General features: G+C 41.6%; 1 protein-coding gene across 6 annotated transcripts in view; it reads left to right on the top strand.

Annotated features, from left to right (window-relative positions):
• FTCDNL1 (formiminotransferase cyclodeaminase N-terminal like) overlaps positions 1-19,476 on the top strand; it is a 123,207-nt gene that overhangs the window by 41,873 nt on the left and 61,858 nt on the right. For 4 of the 6 annotated variants that reach the window (XM_027563858.1, XM_027563847.1, XM_027563875.1 and 1 more), the window contains exon 6: positions 136-1,072. The exons of 1 other annotated variant lie outside the window; for it this stretch is intronic. In XM_027563858.1, the coding sequence (XP_027419659.1) occupies positions 136-572 (437 nt within the window). In that variant the 3' untranslated portion in view covers positions 573-1,072. Of the gene's footprint in view, positions 1-135; positions 1,073-1,097; positions 1,550-19,476 lie in introns of those variants that run through there. One more of the 6 variants, XM_027563891.1, reaches the window with a different exon arrangement.

Here is a 19,476-nt window from a genome sequence, read left to right as displayed (position 1 = left end):
TGAGGAGTATTTCTGTGTATTATTTTAAAATAAAATCAAGTAAAGTTAATAGAATAGAAGAGAATTGGGTAAAGAATAGAATCTTCAAGATGAGGCTTTACTTTGCTTGACTAACATGCTTTTCTAATGATTCAGGCATCGGCGCTAGCCCATATGTGATGAACTGCAATGTTACCATAGATTCTCAAGACTTGGCTCTGGGAAAAGAAATTGCTAGTGCCATTCGGGGCTCGAATGTGAATGGACTGAAGGGCGTCCAAACGATGGCTTTTCCTCATGAAGGGAAAATTGAGATAGCTTGCAATGTAGAGAGTTTTGAAGATCAAGAAGTTACAGAAACCTCCGAAGGCTCTCAATACATGGCTTACAGTGTCCTTGGGGACCATTTTTATTATATATCTCCTCATTACATAGAAGCTCAAGTTAAAAAATTGGCAAGTGATCGAGGAATTGGTACGATAGGGAGAGCATTAATTGGATTTACACCCCAAGAATGCAAGAGCTGTGCTGAATATGCAATAAGAGAAAGTATTGGGGAGTTCTGGAAAATACGTGAAGGTGTTTTCATGTGATCCAATCTAAGGTTTCATTGAAATTGTAAGAAAAAAATATCAGGCATTGCGAACTTTTCTTATTGGCCTGTGAAGACAAGGAGAAGATCCAAGAGCTTGATTCCAGGTGTGAATTGGAAAACTAGAAGCCTTCTCTGTCCAACGACAGCAACAGGTGTTTATAGATTGTAATTGCCTTATGATATTTCTAGTCATCACTGAAACTTTGTGAAATCTTCCTCTGTATCAAGTTCATGCACTTGGGTGTACTAGAAGCCTCCCTGAATGCGCTGGATAAAATGGCCATAGTTACAGAATCATCTTTGATTATCATGAACTAAACTAAAAACAGACTCTGTTTATTTGGTGTTCCTGAGCTCTTTATTCCAAAGTCCTGTATTCAACTCTCATTTTCTGAGTAATCATTTTTTTTTAATGTGCACTTTTAAAAATCAAGTACTAAGTAACTAAATGGGGAGAATTATAAACTAAAATTACCAAATAAAAGACTAATCATGTTCTTTTGTTCTTTCTTGTCTTGTTTAGGATGACCTACTGTTCATTCTGGAGATAATTCCAAAAGCCAGATTTGTCTAATTTTTTTATGTTTATGTGGGGATGTGGAATGGCGGTGTTGGGCATGACTTCAAGGGATTATATTGATCCTTTTTGGAATTTAAATGGAAGTCTGAAGGTTTAGGGAATTTATTACTCTTGAGTGAAGTGGAGGGTATTGGTGGAAGAGTTTTATTTGAAAGAAATCAAAATATGTTGCCTCTTTTTGAACTAAAATAAGCCACTTGCTAATTCTGGCAATTTTATGTAAATCCTTAGTGCTTATGTTTTTTAGTACAAGGCGTTTTTCTATCTATAAAACACAATGAAATAAATTTTTCCATAGATTTTGTTTAGCAAAAAAATTGTGGTTTTGGCTAATAAGAGCACATAATGTGAATTTAATTAATTAAAAATAAAAGAGGTTGAACTCAGTCTTTTTATAGGATCCAGTGCATGCATGCATTCTCAGTTGTGTCCAATTCTTTGAGACCCAAGGGACTCTAGCCCACCACACACCTCTGTCCATGGGATTCTAGAGGCAATAATACTGGAGTGGGTTGCCATTTCCTCCTCCAGGGGATCTTCCTGACCCAAGGATCAAACCCAGGTGTCTTGTGTCTCCTGCATTGGCAGGGAAATTCTTTATCACTGAGCCACCTGGGAAGCCCATAGGATCTGGTAATCTATCCCATCTACATATTGGCTGCACTAGGTCTTCAGTTGTGGTGCGGGGCTCTTTCTTGCGGTGCATAGGCTTTCTCTAGTTGCAGCATGTGGGCTTTTCCTATTTCAGCTCATGGGCTTAGTTCCCCAACTAGAGATCAAAACCACATCCCCTGCATTGGAAGGCAGATTCTAAAACCAGTGGACCACCAGGGGAGTCTGTATCCTAACATACTTTTTTGACTTACATTTGACCCTTGACTGCAATTGCATTAATTTTATTTCAGAATTATACTTTTTGGGTGTTTTCTTTTTGCTGTCAATATAAATACAACAAAGATGGAGTAATAATGAACCACGTGTGGTTTTCAGATGCAAGGAAGTGTAGTTGCTGTGGTGAAAAGAGGAGATGCTCTCCAGTTAGACCCAGTGGATCTGGGAGAGCTGTGAAGTAGTCATGCCTTGCTTTTCTCTTGCTTTGGCAGAGGCCATGTGGCCTAATAGGACAAACACTGGACAGCAGATTCTGGCTTGGGTTCTGGCCCTTGTTATCTTTCATGGAGCTATAGTTTAATTACCTGTAAAATAGGGAAAAGAGTTTCCACCCAGATTGTGTTCTGGGGAATTAAATGGAAGTACTTTGTAAGCTGTAATGTAAAAATGAAATATCAGCACTCTTTCCAGATCTCACCTGGAGCTTTGCTTCAGTTTTGGTCATCACCATTAAGTAGGTGGGACTTCCCTGGTGGCTCAGATGGTAAAGAGTCCACCCACAATGCAGGAGACCAGGACTGATCCCTGGGTTGGGAAGATTGCCTAGAGCAGGGAATGGCTACCCACTCCAGTACTTGTGCCTGGAGAATTCCATGGACAAAGGAACCTGGCGGGCCACACACCATAGGGTCGCACAGAGTTGGACATGACTGAGCGACTAACACTTTGATTAAGCAGGTGATTGAGAGTAAAAACACAGGATGTCACTGTGTCATTTGGGGATATAGTAGCAGTTGATTCATAAGCCATTTCCCTTCTTAACCTCTCCAGATTCATATCACTGTAGTCCAGACTGCTGGTTTTGAGCAAGGCTTATTTACAACCAAACATCTTTTTAATGGGTGTATAGAGTTTCAGTTCTTGAAGGCAAAAAAAAGCAAAATTCTGGAGATGGATAGTAGTGATGATTGTACAGTAATATAAATACTTAATGCCACTGAACTACACACTTAAATATGGTAAATGTTATGTGTATTTTACAATTAATTATTGAAAATTATATATTAATTTCATAAAAGTTTAAAACAAAAAAAAATCTGAATAAGATAATTTCACTAACCCCACACTTCATAAATAAAATTTTGTCAAATTTGTAATATCCATTAAAGTATACAAACATGTAAGACCTGTTTTTCCCTTTTTCATCTATTATGATAAACTCAAGTACTACATTTGAGGCTTAGTTCATTGGTTTAAAATAGAGTTAATTAAATTTGGCCTATGATACAGCTATCCATTTAAAACAATAATTTACTATTTTTGTTACAAATAATTTTCAAAACCAGGACAATTTTACTCCTTACCTCTTGTTCATATTGTAATTTCCCTGTTTTTTCTATTGTCTTTCTGTCTTCCCTTTCTTTCTTGCTCCACCATGTTTCTCTAGAAAATCTGAAACAGTTGTAAGTTGCTGAAGGTTTATCGTAGGGACAGACGTGGTATCATCAGCTCTTTCTATGTATAAGCTGACAGAAGCAGCTCGGTTGGATCTATAATGATAAGCATTATCAAACTGGGTTGAGAAAATCTGACCAAACTACAGATACACAAACTAACAAATACCCTAATTCATATTAACTTTTCCTCATATTGCTCTATTACAAGCAGACCGACACTTTGTGCTAATGTTCTGCAGTATCTTGTCCACTGGACCTTAAAGTGTACATTGTATGGAATGTGGCTTCATAGCTTGTTTAACTGCCGTATCCTGCCAGATGACTTTGCCCATGACTTGTGCCTGTTGTAAACGGGACAGAATTGATGTAGATAAATAGAGTTTATGTTTTATTAACTCTTCAGTGTTTTTCCTCTACCCCAGTTTCCACTTCAACTTTTAGTTTGGTAGAAGAGGGATAGGAAAGCAAAAAGCTAGTCTACGAGGGTGATAAGGGCTTTTGTTGGTGCTGGTGAGGGGCAATGTCATTTGTTTCCATCCTGAATTTGGGCTTAACTCCACGATGTTAAAATGTCTTTAACATAAGGGGGAGGGGCGGGCTAAGTGAAACATAACTGTAAAATAAAGCAAAATGGGGGGTGATATTTTCATTCCTCAGCATAATGAAAAGCCTTGCTCTGTAATTGGTTTGTACTGTCTTGGAAGTGGTGTCCGTGGACCACAAAGGACCACTCTATGAGAGATCTGCAAGGAATTTATCATTCCCTCTGGCTGAGCCAAAGCAGGCTTGATATACAGTTTTGTTTAGTATAAATATTCTCATGTTACTGTTTACTTTGTGGGGATATGAGGATCCCACTGACAGGGTACGTGCTCCACTGCCTCGCTTTTAAAAGGCATTTATTTGACTCTGTTGTTTGTACTTGCCCAGAAACTTCAGAGAATGGCTCAGGAACTTGTTTGATAAGCATCCAGACCATGCTCCCGGAGTATGTCGCGCTTGGGGGTTAGAAAAGCTTATTGTTTTAAGCAGGCCCGCACATGGCTTCGCAGGAGCCCATTTTTCATAGGTAAGAACGTTTAGGACACTAACAGCAGTCTCTGAGAGTGCTCCCCTAAGGTACACGGAAAGGTCCTGGTGAGCATAGCTCTGGTTGAACTCAGCCTGATGTTGGATTACTCTGTCACTTCTTTTGCCCTATTTGCAGTATTTTGGGGCAAATTAGTTTACTGTGAGTTAAGATATGCATCAGAGACCTAACTATGCGATGAGTTTCTCTTTTTAAATGCGTGGTGTGTGTACGGTTCAGCTGTTGTCTCTCAGCCCACACTGACCATTCCCTGTACTGCTTATGCTGCCAGGACCCTGCACACCGCCTTTGTTTGCTAGCTGGTTCCCCGGAGCCAGACGTGAGGCCGCAGGGCTAAAGAAGCATAGGGGCTTGCTCTTGCTGCTTCCTTGCGGTTTCTGGCAGCCCCACCACAGCAGTGGCTCTTGACCTGATACAATGGCTCTTGGTTCCAGGCTCTAGCTTTTTTTCTTGGTACTTTCGGAACTGGCCTCATCAGGCCCCTCAGAAGTTCCAGCAGTGGCTGAGCCCCAGCTCGTCTGCAAGGCCTCTCTAAGCCTCTAGGCTCCAAGTACACCGCCTCCTCCCATGTTCCTCCAGCCTCAGGGCCTGCTGCTTCCTGCAGTTCCTTAGGTCTCTGGTACCAGGTTCTCTCTTAGCTCTTTTAGTTCTCCAACAACTGTTCCCCAAAATTTCAGTGTTATTTCTTTTGAAATACTTAGTGTGATTTCCGTCTTCCTGACTGGATCTTGTCAGAAACAAACTATCAACAGACCAAATGGAAGGAAAGGAGAAGGCAGAAGATACTCAGTGTGGATCTGTAGTTCCTGATGAAAACAGCTTGTTGATGATTACTCGCCTTCTCATTCGCATTGTAGTCTCTGAATTTCATCGTTTTCTTGTTGTCACATTCTGTGTTTCCTCTGAAGGTCTTGCTTTTCTTTCGGCTAATGGGAAGCCAGGTATTGAATTGGGAAGCCAGGTATTGAATTGGGGTAAGGATAGGAAATATGGTAAATCACTGGATGGAGTTTTCCAGTGAATGTCTTTCTTATAGTAGCTTATTGCACCATTAAAAATGTAGACTAATATTATTTAAAGAATTTAAGTCTTTTCAATCTTTTAATAGGGCATGTCTTTCCTTTCCTTCACCTGCCAGGTAGATGATGGTTTTTAGCTGGTGGTAGGCGCCTAGTCAAACATCTTTCTCAAATCTTCTCTGCACCATCCTACTGACTTTTTCTTAGGAAACCCCATATGCAACTAGTCACCATTTCCTAACTTCTTCTCTGTTTTCATGAAACCAACTCTCTGGAGAAAGTAATCACTATGATTTATGTAGTCTAGAAATGACCTATTGTTATAAAACTATATTGTTTCTAGTAAGTATAAAGAATTTTTATGAGACCCGGGTTCGATCCCTGGGTTGGGAAGATCTCCTGGAGAAGGAAACGGAAACCCACTCCAGTACTCTCGCCTGGAAAATCCCATGGACAGAGGAGCCTGGTAGGCTACAGTCCATGGGGTTGCAAAGAGTTGGACACGACTGAGCGACTTCACTTTTCACTCTCTGTCTACCCTAAAATTGTGTTTAATAGTTCAGCTTCCTGCATATCCACTCCACTATTTCATAAGGATAAAAGCAAGATGAAAGAGCAAGATGCAGGAAAGAAGTCTTCAGTGAACTCTTTTCACATGGTTAATTGTGCTTTCTTTCACTGAATTCCAACTAAGTGTCAAGGACCATTATGTGGTTTTCCCTAACAACCCTTTGGAGTAGAGGACTGTAAAGAAATAAAATCCCCAAAGTTCTTTTTAGCCCATCCAGTCAGTCAGGAGCCTCCTCCCACCATAATACCTATTCTACAGGTTTATACCACCGCTCTAACCCTAAACAGTGCAGGGGACCCACATCGTCAGGACTTCAGGCCTCTCCATCCTAGGCCTGGCCAGCTTTTGTCTCTAGTTTCAGAAACTGTATATCCAGTTGGTTGAACTTCCCCTTCCATGGCAGTTTCATAGGATGGCCCACCTCAAAATCCTGAAACTTCTAGAACTTAGACTGCTCTCCAGTGCCTCTGTACTCTTTTCTCATTTAAAATTTCTTTCAGATCTGTGTTTTACACAATTATGGTATATGGAGTTCTTGCCCATTTATTCCTTCCTCCTCCTGGAAGATCCATCAACATCTAGTTTCACTGTTTCCTTCCCTAGACCGGCTTCGCCTCCTCTGTAGGACTGATCCAGTGCTGCTGCTAAGTACATCCCTGCCTCACCAACTGAGGAGGTAGAGGATGAATCTCCCTATTCCCAGGTTTTTTCCAGATGAATTTCCATGGCTTGAGCCACAAAACTTGCCACAGTTAATGGGGAGATTCCTGAAATCTTCCTACTGTCCTGAAAGAGCCAAGATGGCCATAGGACCCAGGGTGATCCACACTGTGCTGTGCTGTGCTTTGCTTAGTCGTGGTCGTGTCCAGCTCTTTGTGACCCCATGGACTGCACCCTGCCAGGCTCCTCTGCCCATGGGGATTCTCCAGGCAAGAATACTGGAGTGGGTTGTCATGCCCTCTTCCAGGGGATCTTCCCGACCCAGGGATTGAACCTGGCTCTCCTGCGTTGCAGGCAGATTCTTTACCAGCTGAGCTGTCAGGGAAGCACAGGGTGGTCCCCATCGATATTTAAATCAGGGAGGAAAACTGCCACCAGATGGTGCCAAAACTGCAGCTAGGACCAGGGTGAATCTGAATTGTGCAGCCAGCACCCCAGAACTCCTGTAGAGTCTTTTGTTTTTTCTACTTTGAATTCATGTCCCCACACTTCATACAATTCGGTTTTTCGGACTTGACATGCTGGGTTGTAGCAGGGCTTTATTGATCTCTTGTTTGGCTTGCTGGCTAGACTGTACAGTCTCTGAGGGTAAGGCTTCATTCCCATGTATTTATTGAGCACCTACTGTGTTTTAGCAGGGCAAATATACCACTGTGCGAATGAAAGCTAAACTGCAAGTGCCCGCGCTTGTGTGAAGCCCTTGTGAGGCCTGGGACAGGCCCTGGTCATAAACTCATGGGCTTGTATGATTTTGTAAAACTTGCAAACATAAGATCTTTAGTCACAGTTTATTGAAACTGCTGTCTCTTCCTAATAATACTTCTTGGAACGTCTCCTCGTGACAGGTGATACTGGAGCGGCCAGCTCAGCTTCATGGGCTTCCAGCCTGCGCAGTAGCCCAGGGTGCTCTGCGTGTTTTAGTGTTCTGTTGTCATTGAAATTCTGAATAAGTTTTCATTGCACTGGGCCCCACAGATTATGTAGCTGGTTCTGGGAGTGGCCATGGGCACTTGGACGAAGTTAAAGGGAGGCTGGGTTGGGGATAATTAGGATTTAGTGTGATACATGTATGTGGTTCATAGTCACTTCCATTCATAGTTAAGTTACTGCCAACTCTCCCAGTAGGGAAATGGCTTCCAGGAATTACCGCCCCCACCCTCCCCAACTGTGATGGCTCACCCACAGTTGTGACACTCAAAACAGGGCCAGAGGCTTGTCACAAATGAATACGTCCTCTGATGTGCAGCACCAGAAATGCCTAAGTTGAGTAAAAACAAAAAACTGAGGCTCAGAGAGGTTAAGTGACTTCCTTGAGGTCATACAGTTGATAAGTTGCAAGACCAGATTCCCATTTAGGTTTGTCCTTTTTCAAGTTTGTGATTTTTACCCATTGCTCTCTAGTTTCTGGAGCAATGAGTCATTTCCTTTGAAACATCTTCTAAGACCATCGGGTTAGGATATAGGCTGCATAATGCCTGCTGTTTCTTTCAGAACCCACATCACAATAGTTTAAATACTAAAGTAAATGTCATTATTATGCTTTGCTTTCCATGGAGGAAACCTTCTATTTCATTTGCAGCATAGGGTCTTGGCATGTATAATCAGTATAATCCTTTCAGTTCAGTTCAGTCACTCAGTCGTGCCCTACTCTTTGTGACCCCATGGACTGCAGCGCACCAGGCTTCCCTGTCCATCACCAACTCCCAGAGCTTGCTCAAACTCATGTCCATTGAGATCCTTTTGGTCCACTAATTTTTGGAGATACCTTTGAGTGGCTTCTTGCTTCAGACATTTTCTTTCTCACCTGTCCTCTTCCCCACCCTGAGTGGAGGTGGTGGTGGGGTCTGGGAACCACAAAATGTTAGGCTCCGAGTTAACACCAGGGTGTGTGTGGTACATTCGGTAAAGGTGTGATGTTATCATTTCTTCATTCTCACCTTCATATGGCTGCCTGGTTCCCATTCTAGGTACCAGGTACCCAGTTCTAAGTGGGTAAGGGTGCTGGCCACATGCCATACATGTATCTGTTTCATCGTCTTATGGTTTTGTAAACTGAGGCTTCTTAAAATGGGGGAACACCTGTATCCAATTTTCCCTGGAATGTACAACTGAGTTCTCTTATACTCCTCATTTCAAACGAGGTTTTCTGGATAACACCATCTGGGAAATGTCACTTTGATTAAAGTAAATATGCAGCACAGTTAACACTGGGAGCCTATGTGAATTTCCCTAAGTAGCCACATCTTACAGAAGCAGAAGGCAGCCAGCCCTTTGGGTTGGGAGAACTTAAGAGTGTTGCATTCCACGCTTTGGTGTCAGCCGAATGGCAGTGTGTGGCCGACTAAGCTCTGAAGGGTTTTGTGTATTTTTCTTTTCTTAACATTGGGCATTTTTTTTTTCTTTTTCAGTTTATTTTGACAGTAAGAAAAAAATATATAAAAATAAAAAACCGAGCTTTATGATTGCCAAGTTTTTCTTCCAAACTAAGAAAAGAAACCAGTTGTTGAAAAATATGATGAATGGCATCCTTTGTTTTATTTTCAATGCAGCACACGAGGGCACTGCCATTGGAATGAGGCCAGATTCCCCAGGCAGGAGGGGGCCTTGGGCTGAAAGGAGACCCAGTGATTTTGTGGGGAGGGGGTCAGGTTGGTGTGTCAGGATTTCTTCTCAACTCTTGCAAACATCTCTTTGCTTGCTCACACGCCCATCCCTCCTCTCTTTCAGTCATTCTTTGTGTTTTCAGCACTTGCTACTGACTAGGATGTCGTCTGTTTTTAAGGAAACACCATTGGTACAATGTGGGTCTTTCAGCCTTTAAGTTGTGGTTTTCGCAGCTTCCACAGCTACTGACTTATTTGACTGTGGGATCATGTATGGTTGAGGGCAATAGTCGGTTGTTAATGTGTAAGCAAAACCCTATGATTGTTAGCATTATTCCTCCTTTATTGTTGTCTTGTCACCAAGTGGTTTGGGAGAGCCAAGGGGCAGAGTCTTCAGTTCTTTGTCTGCAAGTCAGCCTCAGAGCAGTCCCCTTCGGATCTCCCTCTGCCACCCACCCACGTGCTGGAACTAAGGGGAAGGGCTGGGTAGGGAGGACCACACTTCACTCTCAAGGAAGCAAGGGAAATGTCTCAGATGCCTTCAAAGCATCCACGTGTTTCCTAAGAAATTAAATCTAAAATTGCTCTGTGGATTTGGGTAAACCATAACCCAGCAGAAACTGTAGTGTTTCCCCAATTCGGAAGTCCCCTCTGAAAACTTTGTATACCTTGGCTGGCATATTTAACTCCTCTGTTATTAATTTTGTTTGCAAGGATGTTTTCCTCGCTAGACTGTGAGCTCTTTGAGACTATTTCATTCACCTTGGTAATACCAGTGCCTGGCGTGAGAAAATCTTTGTCAAATGAATTAATGTCCAAATAACTGAATTCAGAGCACTGAGAATGTCAGAACTAGTCAGCTCTAAGCATTGAAGGTTTAATCATTCATCAACAGACTTGAGGTTTTGTTGCATGAAGTTAAGTTACACCGAGGAGGTACGTTTAAGGGAAGGAACCATGTGGAACTTCCAGGGAACAGAAAGTCTGGCTCAGTGTATGTATGAGACTGCAGAAACAGGGTGGAGGCACTGAAATTCTTCATGAAGGCGCACAGGAAAGTGACTCCAAATGCAGACACCTGACTCTTAACTCCCCATGGAAAGGTCAGCAGAGGGCAACGTGTTAGTGTGAGTGCCTCCCACATCTTCCTGTTGGCATTACTTAGATTCAGACTGTCTTTTAAATGTCCTGTAGATCCACTTGAACAGTCTTTAAGTAAAAATGATGCCAGTTTCTGTTCTGTGGTTACCAGATTGGAGCTTTTCTCTCCCTGTTTCATTCAGTTAATTGAGCTGTGCTGTAAGGTTCAGTAATTTATTCTATGGAGTCTTTCTGTGCAAACAATTGCAGGCTGAGGCAAAGAGACGTAGCCAAATCTCTCCAACACTTGAAATGCAGAATTCGTGTTTTGGAAAACACCAGTGAGTCACTGTCCTCAAATGTCATCAATAAAAGACAGTCTCCATCATCAGCTTTTCATTAACTGAGCTCAGAGTTGCCTCTTCTTATTGCTTTCTACATGTTTACAGTATCTCATTCTTTCCTTGATTCTGGATTTTCACACCATATGGCCACATCTTTAAGTCATTTTTCAGCTGCTCTATTAAATAGTAAAATGAGATTCAGAACAGATTTCTTTGATTTTAAAATAGCATTTTGGGTGTGTGACTTTTTTGTAAATAAAAAAAATTAAAGCACTCCAAAGCATGAAATTTCAGGTATTCCTATCCAGACAGTGGAAGACATAGCTTTTTACTTCTTAGAGTAAATATATGTTTATCTCGTGGAATTTCAACTGCAATATAAATTGATTCATTCATCCTGCATATTGAAATTCATTTCTACTTGATTTAGCCTCCACTATTGCTAATGAGCATAGATTGAAAAGGAAATTGAAAGTATATCTTTTATCACTATTCAATATCATATTTCTCATTAGAAATGATTGCTATAGCTTATGAGCAAATATACTACCTATCAATAATGCTCTATTGCAATAATTGTGGTTGTGATTCTAATAAAATAAAATGTAGGATTTGTTTATGTTTTACTTTTTTCTGGGATATTTAGTTTAAGCTTCTTGAGAAGCTGAAAAGGAAAGAGTATTACTGGCCACATTTAGATCTCACCAGTGTAGAGTTGATTCATGAGGCTAAAAGCATTGAGTTCTACCATTTAATACAGCTTACTTTGTAAAGAATTAGACATTTAAAAGGCTATTAAATATTTACTGCTTTTTTTCTGAGCCAGAAGGGACATTTGAGGGTAAGCAGATTGGTTTTCTTTTGTTTTTTTTTAAAGAATAGCACTTAAAAAAAAAAATCACTGCATGAACAAATTTTGTAATATGAGTAAATCTGCCATTGATCCAGACTTTAGCAGCAGAGACTGTGTCAGTCACAATTAATCAGCTTGAGTATGTGATCTGAAATCTTCAATTACCCATTAAAATCTAGACATCAACTTGAAGAAATGACTGACCTAGAGTTGATTGTTTAAAGTTAAAACCAAGTGCACTCAACATCCAGAAGGTCAATAGTCTCTTAATTGCAATCCAGTGAAGTCAGCTTTAAGAAGTATAGAGTTTGTGAGTTTTATAAATAAAGTTCACATGTTTTGACTCTGATGGTGATACTATTTACTAGAGAAAGATACTTCAGTTGAGAATAAGTCCACTGAATGAGTATATTTTGTTTATTAATATTTTCTTAGTTCATTATTTAATGTGATACACAGGAAAGTAGCAATTTGGAGCAACCATTCTGAATAATTCTGGTAAAGTTATGCTTATTCTGAATTACTTGGTATATTCATTGTTTTTATTGTCACCATGATGAGCTTACACAAAACCTTAAATGACAGTAACAAAAAAATAAAAAATTTATTTTAAATCTGGTGTAAAATATTAAAATTGCAGTCATTTCCATGTGTTCTATTGTGTCATTTTTATAACATAAATCTCAAAGACATAGGAAATATCATCAAACATGCTGTGTACTATTTCCAGAGTATAAAGATTATCTTTAATAAACTAAAATTCAGGGGGCTTTGTGTTTTCCACAGAGCAAAAAATCCTCACCTCTAAGCATTTACTAAGCACCTAAAAGTTGTTGGTGGTAGAAAATAATATAGACCCAGTGCTTTTTCCTAAAAGTTTGAAATTAAGAGAGATGGCATTTAAATAAGTAAAAGAAGGGTGAGTGACAATGTGATAAATAGATCAGAGCGACCAGCATTCCCCAAATTCTGCATTTTCAGCCTGAAAGTGAGCAGAGATCCCCTCCTTGAAGGAGACCCCAAAGAGGGATTGGAAGAAGTGCCTGTCTATTGTTGCTTTCAGGTCATTACCCGGCAGGAGGCAGCTTATTCTTCTCAGAAGAGTATTTATCAATAACTATTTATAGAACGTCTTGTGTGTGTCAGGCAGTGTTCTGGAAGATAGAGCTGTGAATGAGACAAGGCCCTTGCCCTCAGGGAACGTGCTTTTTAGTTGTTGTTGTTCGGTCACTTAGTCATGTCTGACTCTCTGCAACCCCATGAACTGCAGCACGCCAGGCTTCTCTGTCCTTCTCTATCTCTTGGAGCTTGCTCAAACTCATGTCCAGTGAGTCAGTGAGGCCATCTAACCATCTCATCCTCTGTCGCCCCCTTCTCCTCTTGCCCTTAATCTTTCCCAACATTAGGGTCTTTTCCAGTGAGTCAGCTCTTCTCATCAGGAGCTTTAGCTTCAGCATCAGTCCTTCCAATGAATATTTAGGGTTGACTTCCTTCAGAATTGAGTGGTTTGATCTCCTTGCTATCCAAGGGACTCTCAAGAGTCTTCTCCAACACCACAGTTCAAAAGCATCAGTTCTTTAGTGCTCAGCCTTCTTGATGTCCAACTCTTACATCCATACATGACTACTGGAAAAAACATAGCTTTGACTATATGAACCTTTGTCAGCAAAGTGATGTCTTTGTTTTTTAATACACTGTCTAAGTTTGCCATATCTATTCTTCTAAGGAGCAAGCGTCTTTTAATTTCATGACTGCAGTCACCATCTGCATTGATTTTGGAGCTCAAGAAAATGAAATCTGCCACTGTTTCCACTGCTTTCTAGTAATAGTCTACAAATAAATAAGTGAATAGAAAAAATGGTCAGGGGACTAACTGGTGGTCCAGTGGCTAAGACTCCACATTCCCAATGCAGGGGTTTGGGTGTGATCCTTGAGCAGAGAACTAGATGCCACATGCCACAACTAAGACCCTACACAACTGTCAGATGAAGTTTGACATAAAAATAAAAGCAGAATGAGGAGGATGTGGTTGTCTAGGGCAGTTTGCATCTTTGTAAGGTGGTCAGAGAATGCCTCACTGATAAGATGCCTTTTGAGCTGAGACAGGGCAGAAAGAAAGAGTACTTGTATGAAAGAAAGGCAGGGCAATAAGACAGCTGGAATAAAACAAACAAAACCCTCCTCTCTAGCTGCCTTGTGTTCAGTATGTGTTTGACATGGCATCACAACTGGGGAAGGGACAACTTACAAGAGTATTTAGGTCAAACGGTCCTTGATTCTCCAGTAAATACCAAAAGATCTACTATTTATTGAATGCCTTGTGTGGCAGGTATTGGGTTGGGTATTTTGCAGCAGTCTCCAAGTTGAACAAATTTTCAGTTCAGTTCAGTTGCTCATTTGTGTCCAACTCTTTTTGACCCTATGGACTACAGCATACCAGGCCTCCCTGTCCATCACCAACTCTGAGAGTTTACTCAAGCTCATGTCCATTGAATTGGTGATGCCATCCAACCATCTCATTCTCTGTCATCCCCTTCTCCTCCCGCCTTCAACTTTCCCAGCATCAGGGTCTTTTCAAATGAGTTAGCTCTTTGCATCAGCAGGCCAAAGTATTGGAGTTTCAGCTTCAGCATCAGTCCTTCCAGTGAATATTTAGGAGTGATTTTCTTTAGGATGGACTGGTTGGCTCTCCTTGCTGTCCACGGGACTTTCAAGAGTCTTCTCCAACACCACAGTTCAAAAGCATCAATTCTTCGGTCCTCAGCTTTCTTCACAGTCCAACTCTCACATCCATACATGACTACTGGAAAAACTATAGCTTTGACGAGATGGAACTTTGTTGGCAAAGTAATGTCTCTGCTTTTTAATATGCTGTCTAGGTTGGTCATAAGTTTTCTTCCAAGGAGTAAGCATCTTTTAATTTGATGGCTGCAGTCACCATCTGCAGTGATTTTGGAGCCCCCCAAAATAAAGTCTGTCACTTTTTCCACTGTTTCCCCATCTATTCCCCATGAAGTGATGGGACCAGATGCCATGATCTTAGTTTTCTGAATGTTGAATTTTAAGCCAATTTTTTCATTCTCCTCTTTCACTTTCATCAAGAGGCTCTTTAGTTCTTCGCTTTCTGCCGTAAGGGTGGTGTCATCTGCATATCTGAGGTTATTGATGTTTCTCCTGGCAATCTTCATTCCAGCTTGTGCTTCATCCAGTCCAACATTTTGCATGATATACTCTGCATATAAGTTAAACAAGCAGAGTAACAATATACATCCTTGATGCACTCCTTTTCCTATTTGGAACCAGTCTGTTGTTGTTCAACCAGTTCTAAATGTTACTTCCTGACCTGCATACAGATTTCTCAGGAGGCAGGTCATGTGGCCTGCTATTCCCATCTCTTTCAGAGTTTTCCACAGTTTGGTGTGATCCACACAGTCAAAGGCTTTGGCATAGTCAATAAAGCAGAAATAGATGTTTTTCTGAAACTCTCTTGCTTTTTTGATGATCCAGCAGATGTTGGCAAATTGATCTCTGGTTCCTCTGCCTTTTCTAAAACCAGTTTGAACATCTGGAAGTTCACAGTTCATGTACTGTTGAAGCCTGGCTTGGAGAATTTTGAGCATTACTTTACTAACATGTGAGATGAATGCAATTGTGTAGTAGTTTGAGCATTCTTTGGCATCGCCTTTCTTTGAGATTGGAATGAAAACTGACCTTTTCCAGTCCTGTGGCCACTGCTGAGTTTTCCAAATTTGCTGGCATATTGAGTGCAGCACTTTCACAGCATCATCTTTCAGGATTTGAAAAACTCAACTGGAATTCCATCACCTCTACTAGCTTTGTTTGTAGTGATGCTTCCTAAGGCCCACTTGACTTTGCATTCCAGCATGTCTGGCTCTAGATGAGTGATCACACCATCGTGATTATCTGGGTCATGAAGATCTTTTGTATAGTTCTTCTGTGTATTCTTGCTACCTCTTCTTAATATCTTCTGCTTCTGTTATGTCTGTACCATTTCTGTTTTTTATTGTGCCCATCTTTGCATGAAAAGTCTCCTTGGTATCTCTAATTTTCTTGAAGAGATCTCTAGTCTTTCCCATTCTATTGTTTTCTTCTATTTCTTTGCACAGATCACTGAGGAAGGCATTCTTATCTCTCCTTGCTATTCTTTGGAACTCTGCATTCAAATGGGTATAGCTTTCCTTTTCTCCTTTGCTTTTCACTTCTCTTCTTTTTATAGCTATATGTAAGACCTCCTCAGACAGCCATTTTGCCATTTTGCACTCCTTTTTCTTGAGGTTGGTTTTGATCACTGCCTCCTATACAATGTCATGAACCTCTGTCCATAGTTCTTCAGGCATTCTGTCCATCAGATCTAATCCCTTCAATCTATTTCTCACTTCTACTGTATCCCATCACTTCATGGGAAATGGATGGGGAACAGTGGAATCAGTGTCAGACTTTATTTTTCTGGGCTCCAAAATCACTGCAGATGGTGACTGCAGCCATGAAATTAAAAGACGCTTACTCCTTGGAAGGAAAGTTATGACCAACCTAGATAGCATATTGAAAAGCAGAGACATTACTTTGCCAACAAAGGTCCGTCTAGTCAAGGCTATGGTTTTTCCGGTGGTCATGTATGGATGTGAGAGTTTGACTGTGAAGAAAGCTGAGAGCCAAAGAATTGATGCTTTTGAACAGTGGTGCTGGAGAAGACTCTTGAGAGTCCCTTGGACTGCAAGGAGATCCAACCAGTCCATTCTGAAGGAGATCAGCCCTGGGTGTTCTTTGGAAGGAATGATGCTAAAGCTGAAACTCCAGTACTTTGGCCACCTCATGTGAAGAGCTGACTCATTGGAAAAGACTCTGATGCTGGGAGGGATTGGGGGCAAGAGGAGAAGGGGACGAGAGAGGATGAGATGGCTGGATGGCATCACTGACTCAATGGATGTGAGTCTGAGTTAACTCCAGGAGTTGGTGATGGACAGGGAGGCCTGGCGTGCTGCAATTCATGGGATCTCAAAGAGTTGGACATGACTGAGTGACTGAACTGAACTGAACTGAACTGTATAATCATAAGGGATTTGATTTAGGTCATCCCTGAGTGATCTAGTGGTTTTCCCTACTTTCTTCAATTTAAGTCTGAGTTTGGCAATAAGGAATTCGTGATCTGAGCCACAGTCAGCTCCCAGGCCTGTTTTTGCTGACTGTATAGAACTTCTCTATCTTCGGCTGCAAAGAATATAATCAATCTCATTTCAATTTTGACCATCTGGTGATGTCCATGTGTAGAGTCCTCTCTTGTATGGTTGGAATAGAGTGTTTGCTATGACAAGTGCATTCTCTTGGCAAAACTCTGTTAGCCTTTGCTCTGCTTCATTCTGTTTTCCAAGGCCAAATTTGCCTGTTATTCCAGGTAGCTCTTGACTTCCTACTTTTTCATTCCAGTCCCCTCTAATGAAAAGGACATCTTTTTTGGGTGTTAGTTCTAGAATATCTTGTAGGTCTTCATAGAACCGTTCAACTTCAGCTTCTTCAGCATTACTGGTCAGGGCATAGACTTGGATGACTGTGATATTGAATGGTTTGCCTTGGAAACAAACAGTGATCATTTTGTCGTTTTTGAGATTGCATCCAAGTACTGCATTTTGGACTCTCTTGTTGACCATGATGGCTACTCCATTTCTTCTAAGGGATTCTTGCCCGCAGTAGTAGATATAATGGTCATCTGAACTAAATTCACCCATTCCAATCCATTTTAGTATGCTGATTCCTAAAATGCCAATGTTCACTCTTGACATCTCCTGTTTGACTGCTTCCAATTTGCCTTGATTCATGGACCTAACATTCCAGCTTCCTATGCAATATTGCTCTTTACAGCATCGGACTTTACTTCTATCACCAGTCACATCCACAACTGGGTGTTGTTTTTGTTTTGGCTCTGTCTCTTCATTCTTTCTGGAGTTATTTCTCCACTGATCTCCAGTAGCACCTGCCAACCTGGGGAGTTCATCTTTTAATGTCCTGTCTTTTTGCCTTCTCATACTGTTCATGGGGTTCTCAAGGCAAGACAACTGAAGTGGTTTGCCATTCCCTTCTCCAGTGGACCATGTTTTGTCAGAACTCTCCACCATGACCCAACTGTCTTGGGTGGCCCTACACAGCATGGTTCACAGTTTCATTGAGTTAAAAAAGGCTGTGATCCAAGTGATCAGATTGGTTAGTTTTCTGTGATTGTGATTTCAGTCTGTCTACCCTCTGATGAAGAAGGATAAGAGGCTTATGGAAGCTTCCTGATGAGAAAGAGTGACTGAGAGGGGAAACTGGGTCCTGTTCTGATAGGCAGCACCATATTCAGTAAAGCTTTAATCCAATTCCTATTGAAGGGCAGGGCTGTGTTCCTTCCCTATTATTTGACCTGAGGCCAAACTATGGTGGAGGTTATGAAGATAATGTCCTCCTTCAATATGTCCCATGCACACACTGCTACAGTCAGTGCCCCCAACTCTGCAGCAGGCCGTCGATGACCCATGCCTCCGCCCTGGGCACTCATGGGCAAGTCTAAGTCAGTCTCTTGTGGGGTCACTCTTCCTTTCTTCTGGGTCCTGGTGCACACAAAATTCTGTTTATGCCCCCCAAGAGTCTCTTTCCCCAGTCCTGTGTAAGTTCTGGTGGCCCTATGGTGGGTTAATGGCGACCTCCTCCAAGAGGGCTTATGCCACACACAGGTCTACTGCACCCAGAGCCCCTGCCCCTGCAGCAGTCCACTGCTGACATGTACCTCCACAGGAGACACTCAAACACAGTTCTGGCTCAGTCTCTGTGGGGTGTCTGGGTCCTGGTGCACACAAGGTATATTTGAGCCCTCTGAGCATCTCTGGCAGGTATGGAGTTTGATTCTAAATGTGATTTCACTTCTCCTACCATCTTGCTGGGGCTTCTCCTTTGCCCTTGTTTGTGGGACATCTCGTCAAAGTTGCTCCAGCACCACACAGTTGCTGCTCCAGCGCCTACCGTCTTGCTGGGGTTTCTCTGCCCTTGGACGTGGGGTATCTCCTCACAGTTGCTCAAGTGCCACGCAGCCGCCACTCCAGTGTTAATGATATGCTTTTCTCTAACAAGGAAACTGATGCTTAACCAAGGTTAAGTGACTTGCTTAGACCCACATAGCTTTGAATGGTGGAACCAGCACGTGCCCTTGTGTCAGTCTGACCCCAAAGTCCCTTCCTGTATGCTCTTGCCTACCCAGGAGAGTAAAATGCCTGGGGAAATGGCCATATGAATGTGTTATTAAAATAGCTTGAAAATGCGGCAAATGTTAGAGTTCTTAACTGAGTGAGAAAAGTTGAATTGTCTACTAGAAAAAGTCACAATAGCAAATGACTACCAACCTTGGTTTGGCTTCATTAGAGGCCCCAGGATTTTTAGCCACAGAGAAGTGGTAGCATGGCTATTATTTTGTACGTTTGACTTTTTGGACCACTGATTCAAATGATCTGTGATTTCTTTCTTCTCTCAAGTAGGAAATATCTGCTTTAGCCGCAAAGGTTTTTTATCTTTAAACTTGCATACCTTATTAGGTATGTTGGTTTATCTATACAGATATAGACAACTCACTGGGGCTTCCCTGGTAGCTCAGTGGTAAAGAATCCACCTGCTAATGCAAGAGACATGGGTTCGATCCCTGATCTGGGAAGATCCCACATACCACAGAGCAACTAAGCAGGTGCACCAGGACTATTGAGCCTGTATTCTAG

This window comes from Bos indicus x Bos taurus, chromosome 2 (genome assembly GCF_003369695.1).
Source record: "Bos indicus x Bos taurus breed Angus x Brahman F1 hybrid chromosome 2, Bos_hybrid_MaternalHap_v2.0, whole genome shotgun sequence".
NCBI lineage: Eukaryota > Metazoa > Chordata > Mammalia > Artiodactyla > Bovidae > Bos > Bos indicus x Bos taurus.
The sequence above is the reverse complement of the archived record's forward strand: the minus strand, read 5'-3'. Positions and strand labels throughout refer to the sequence as shown.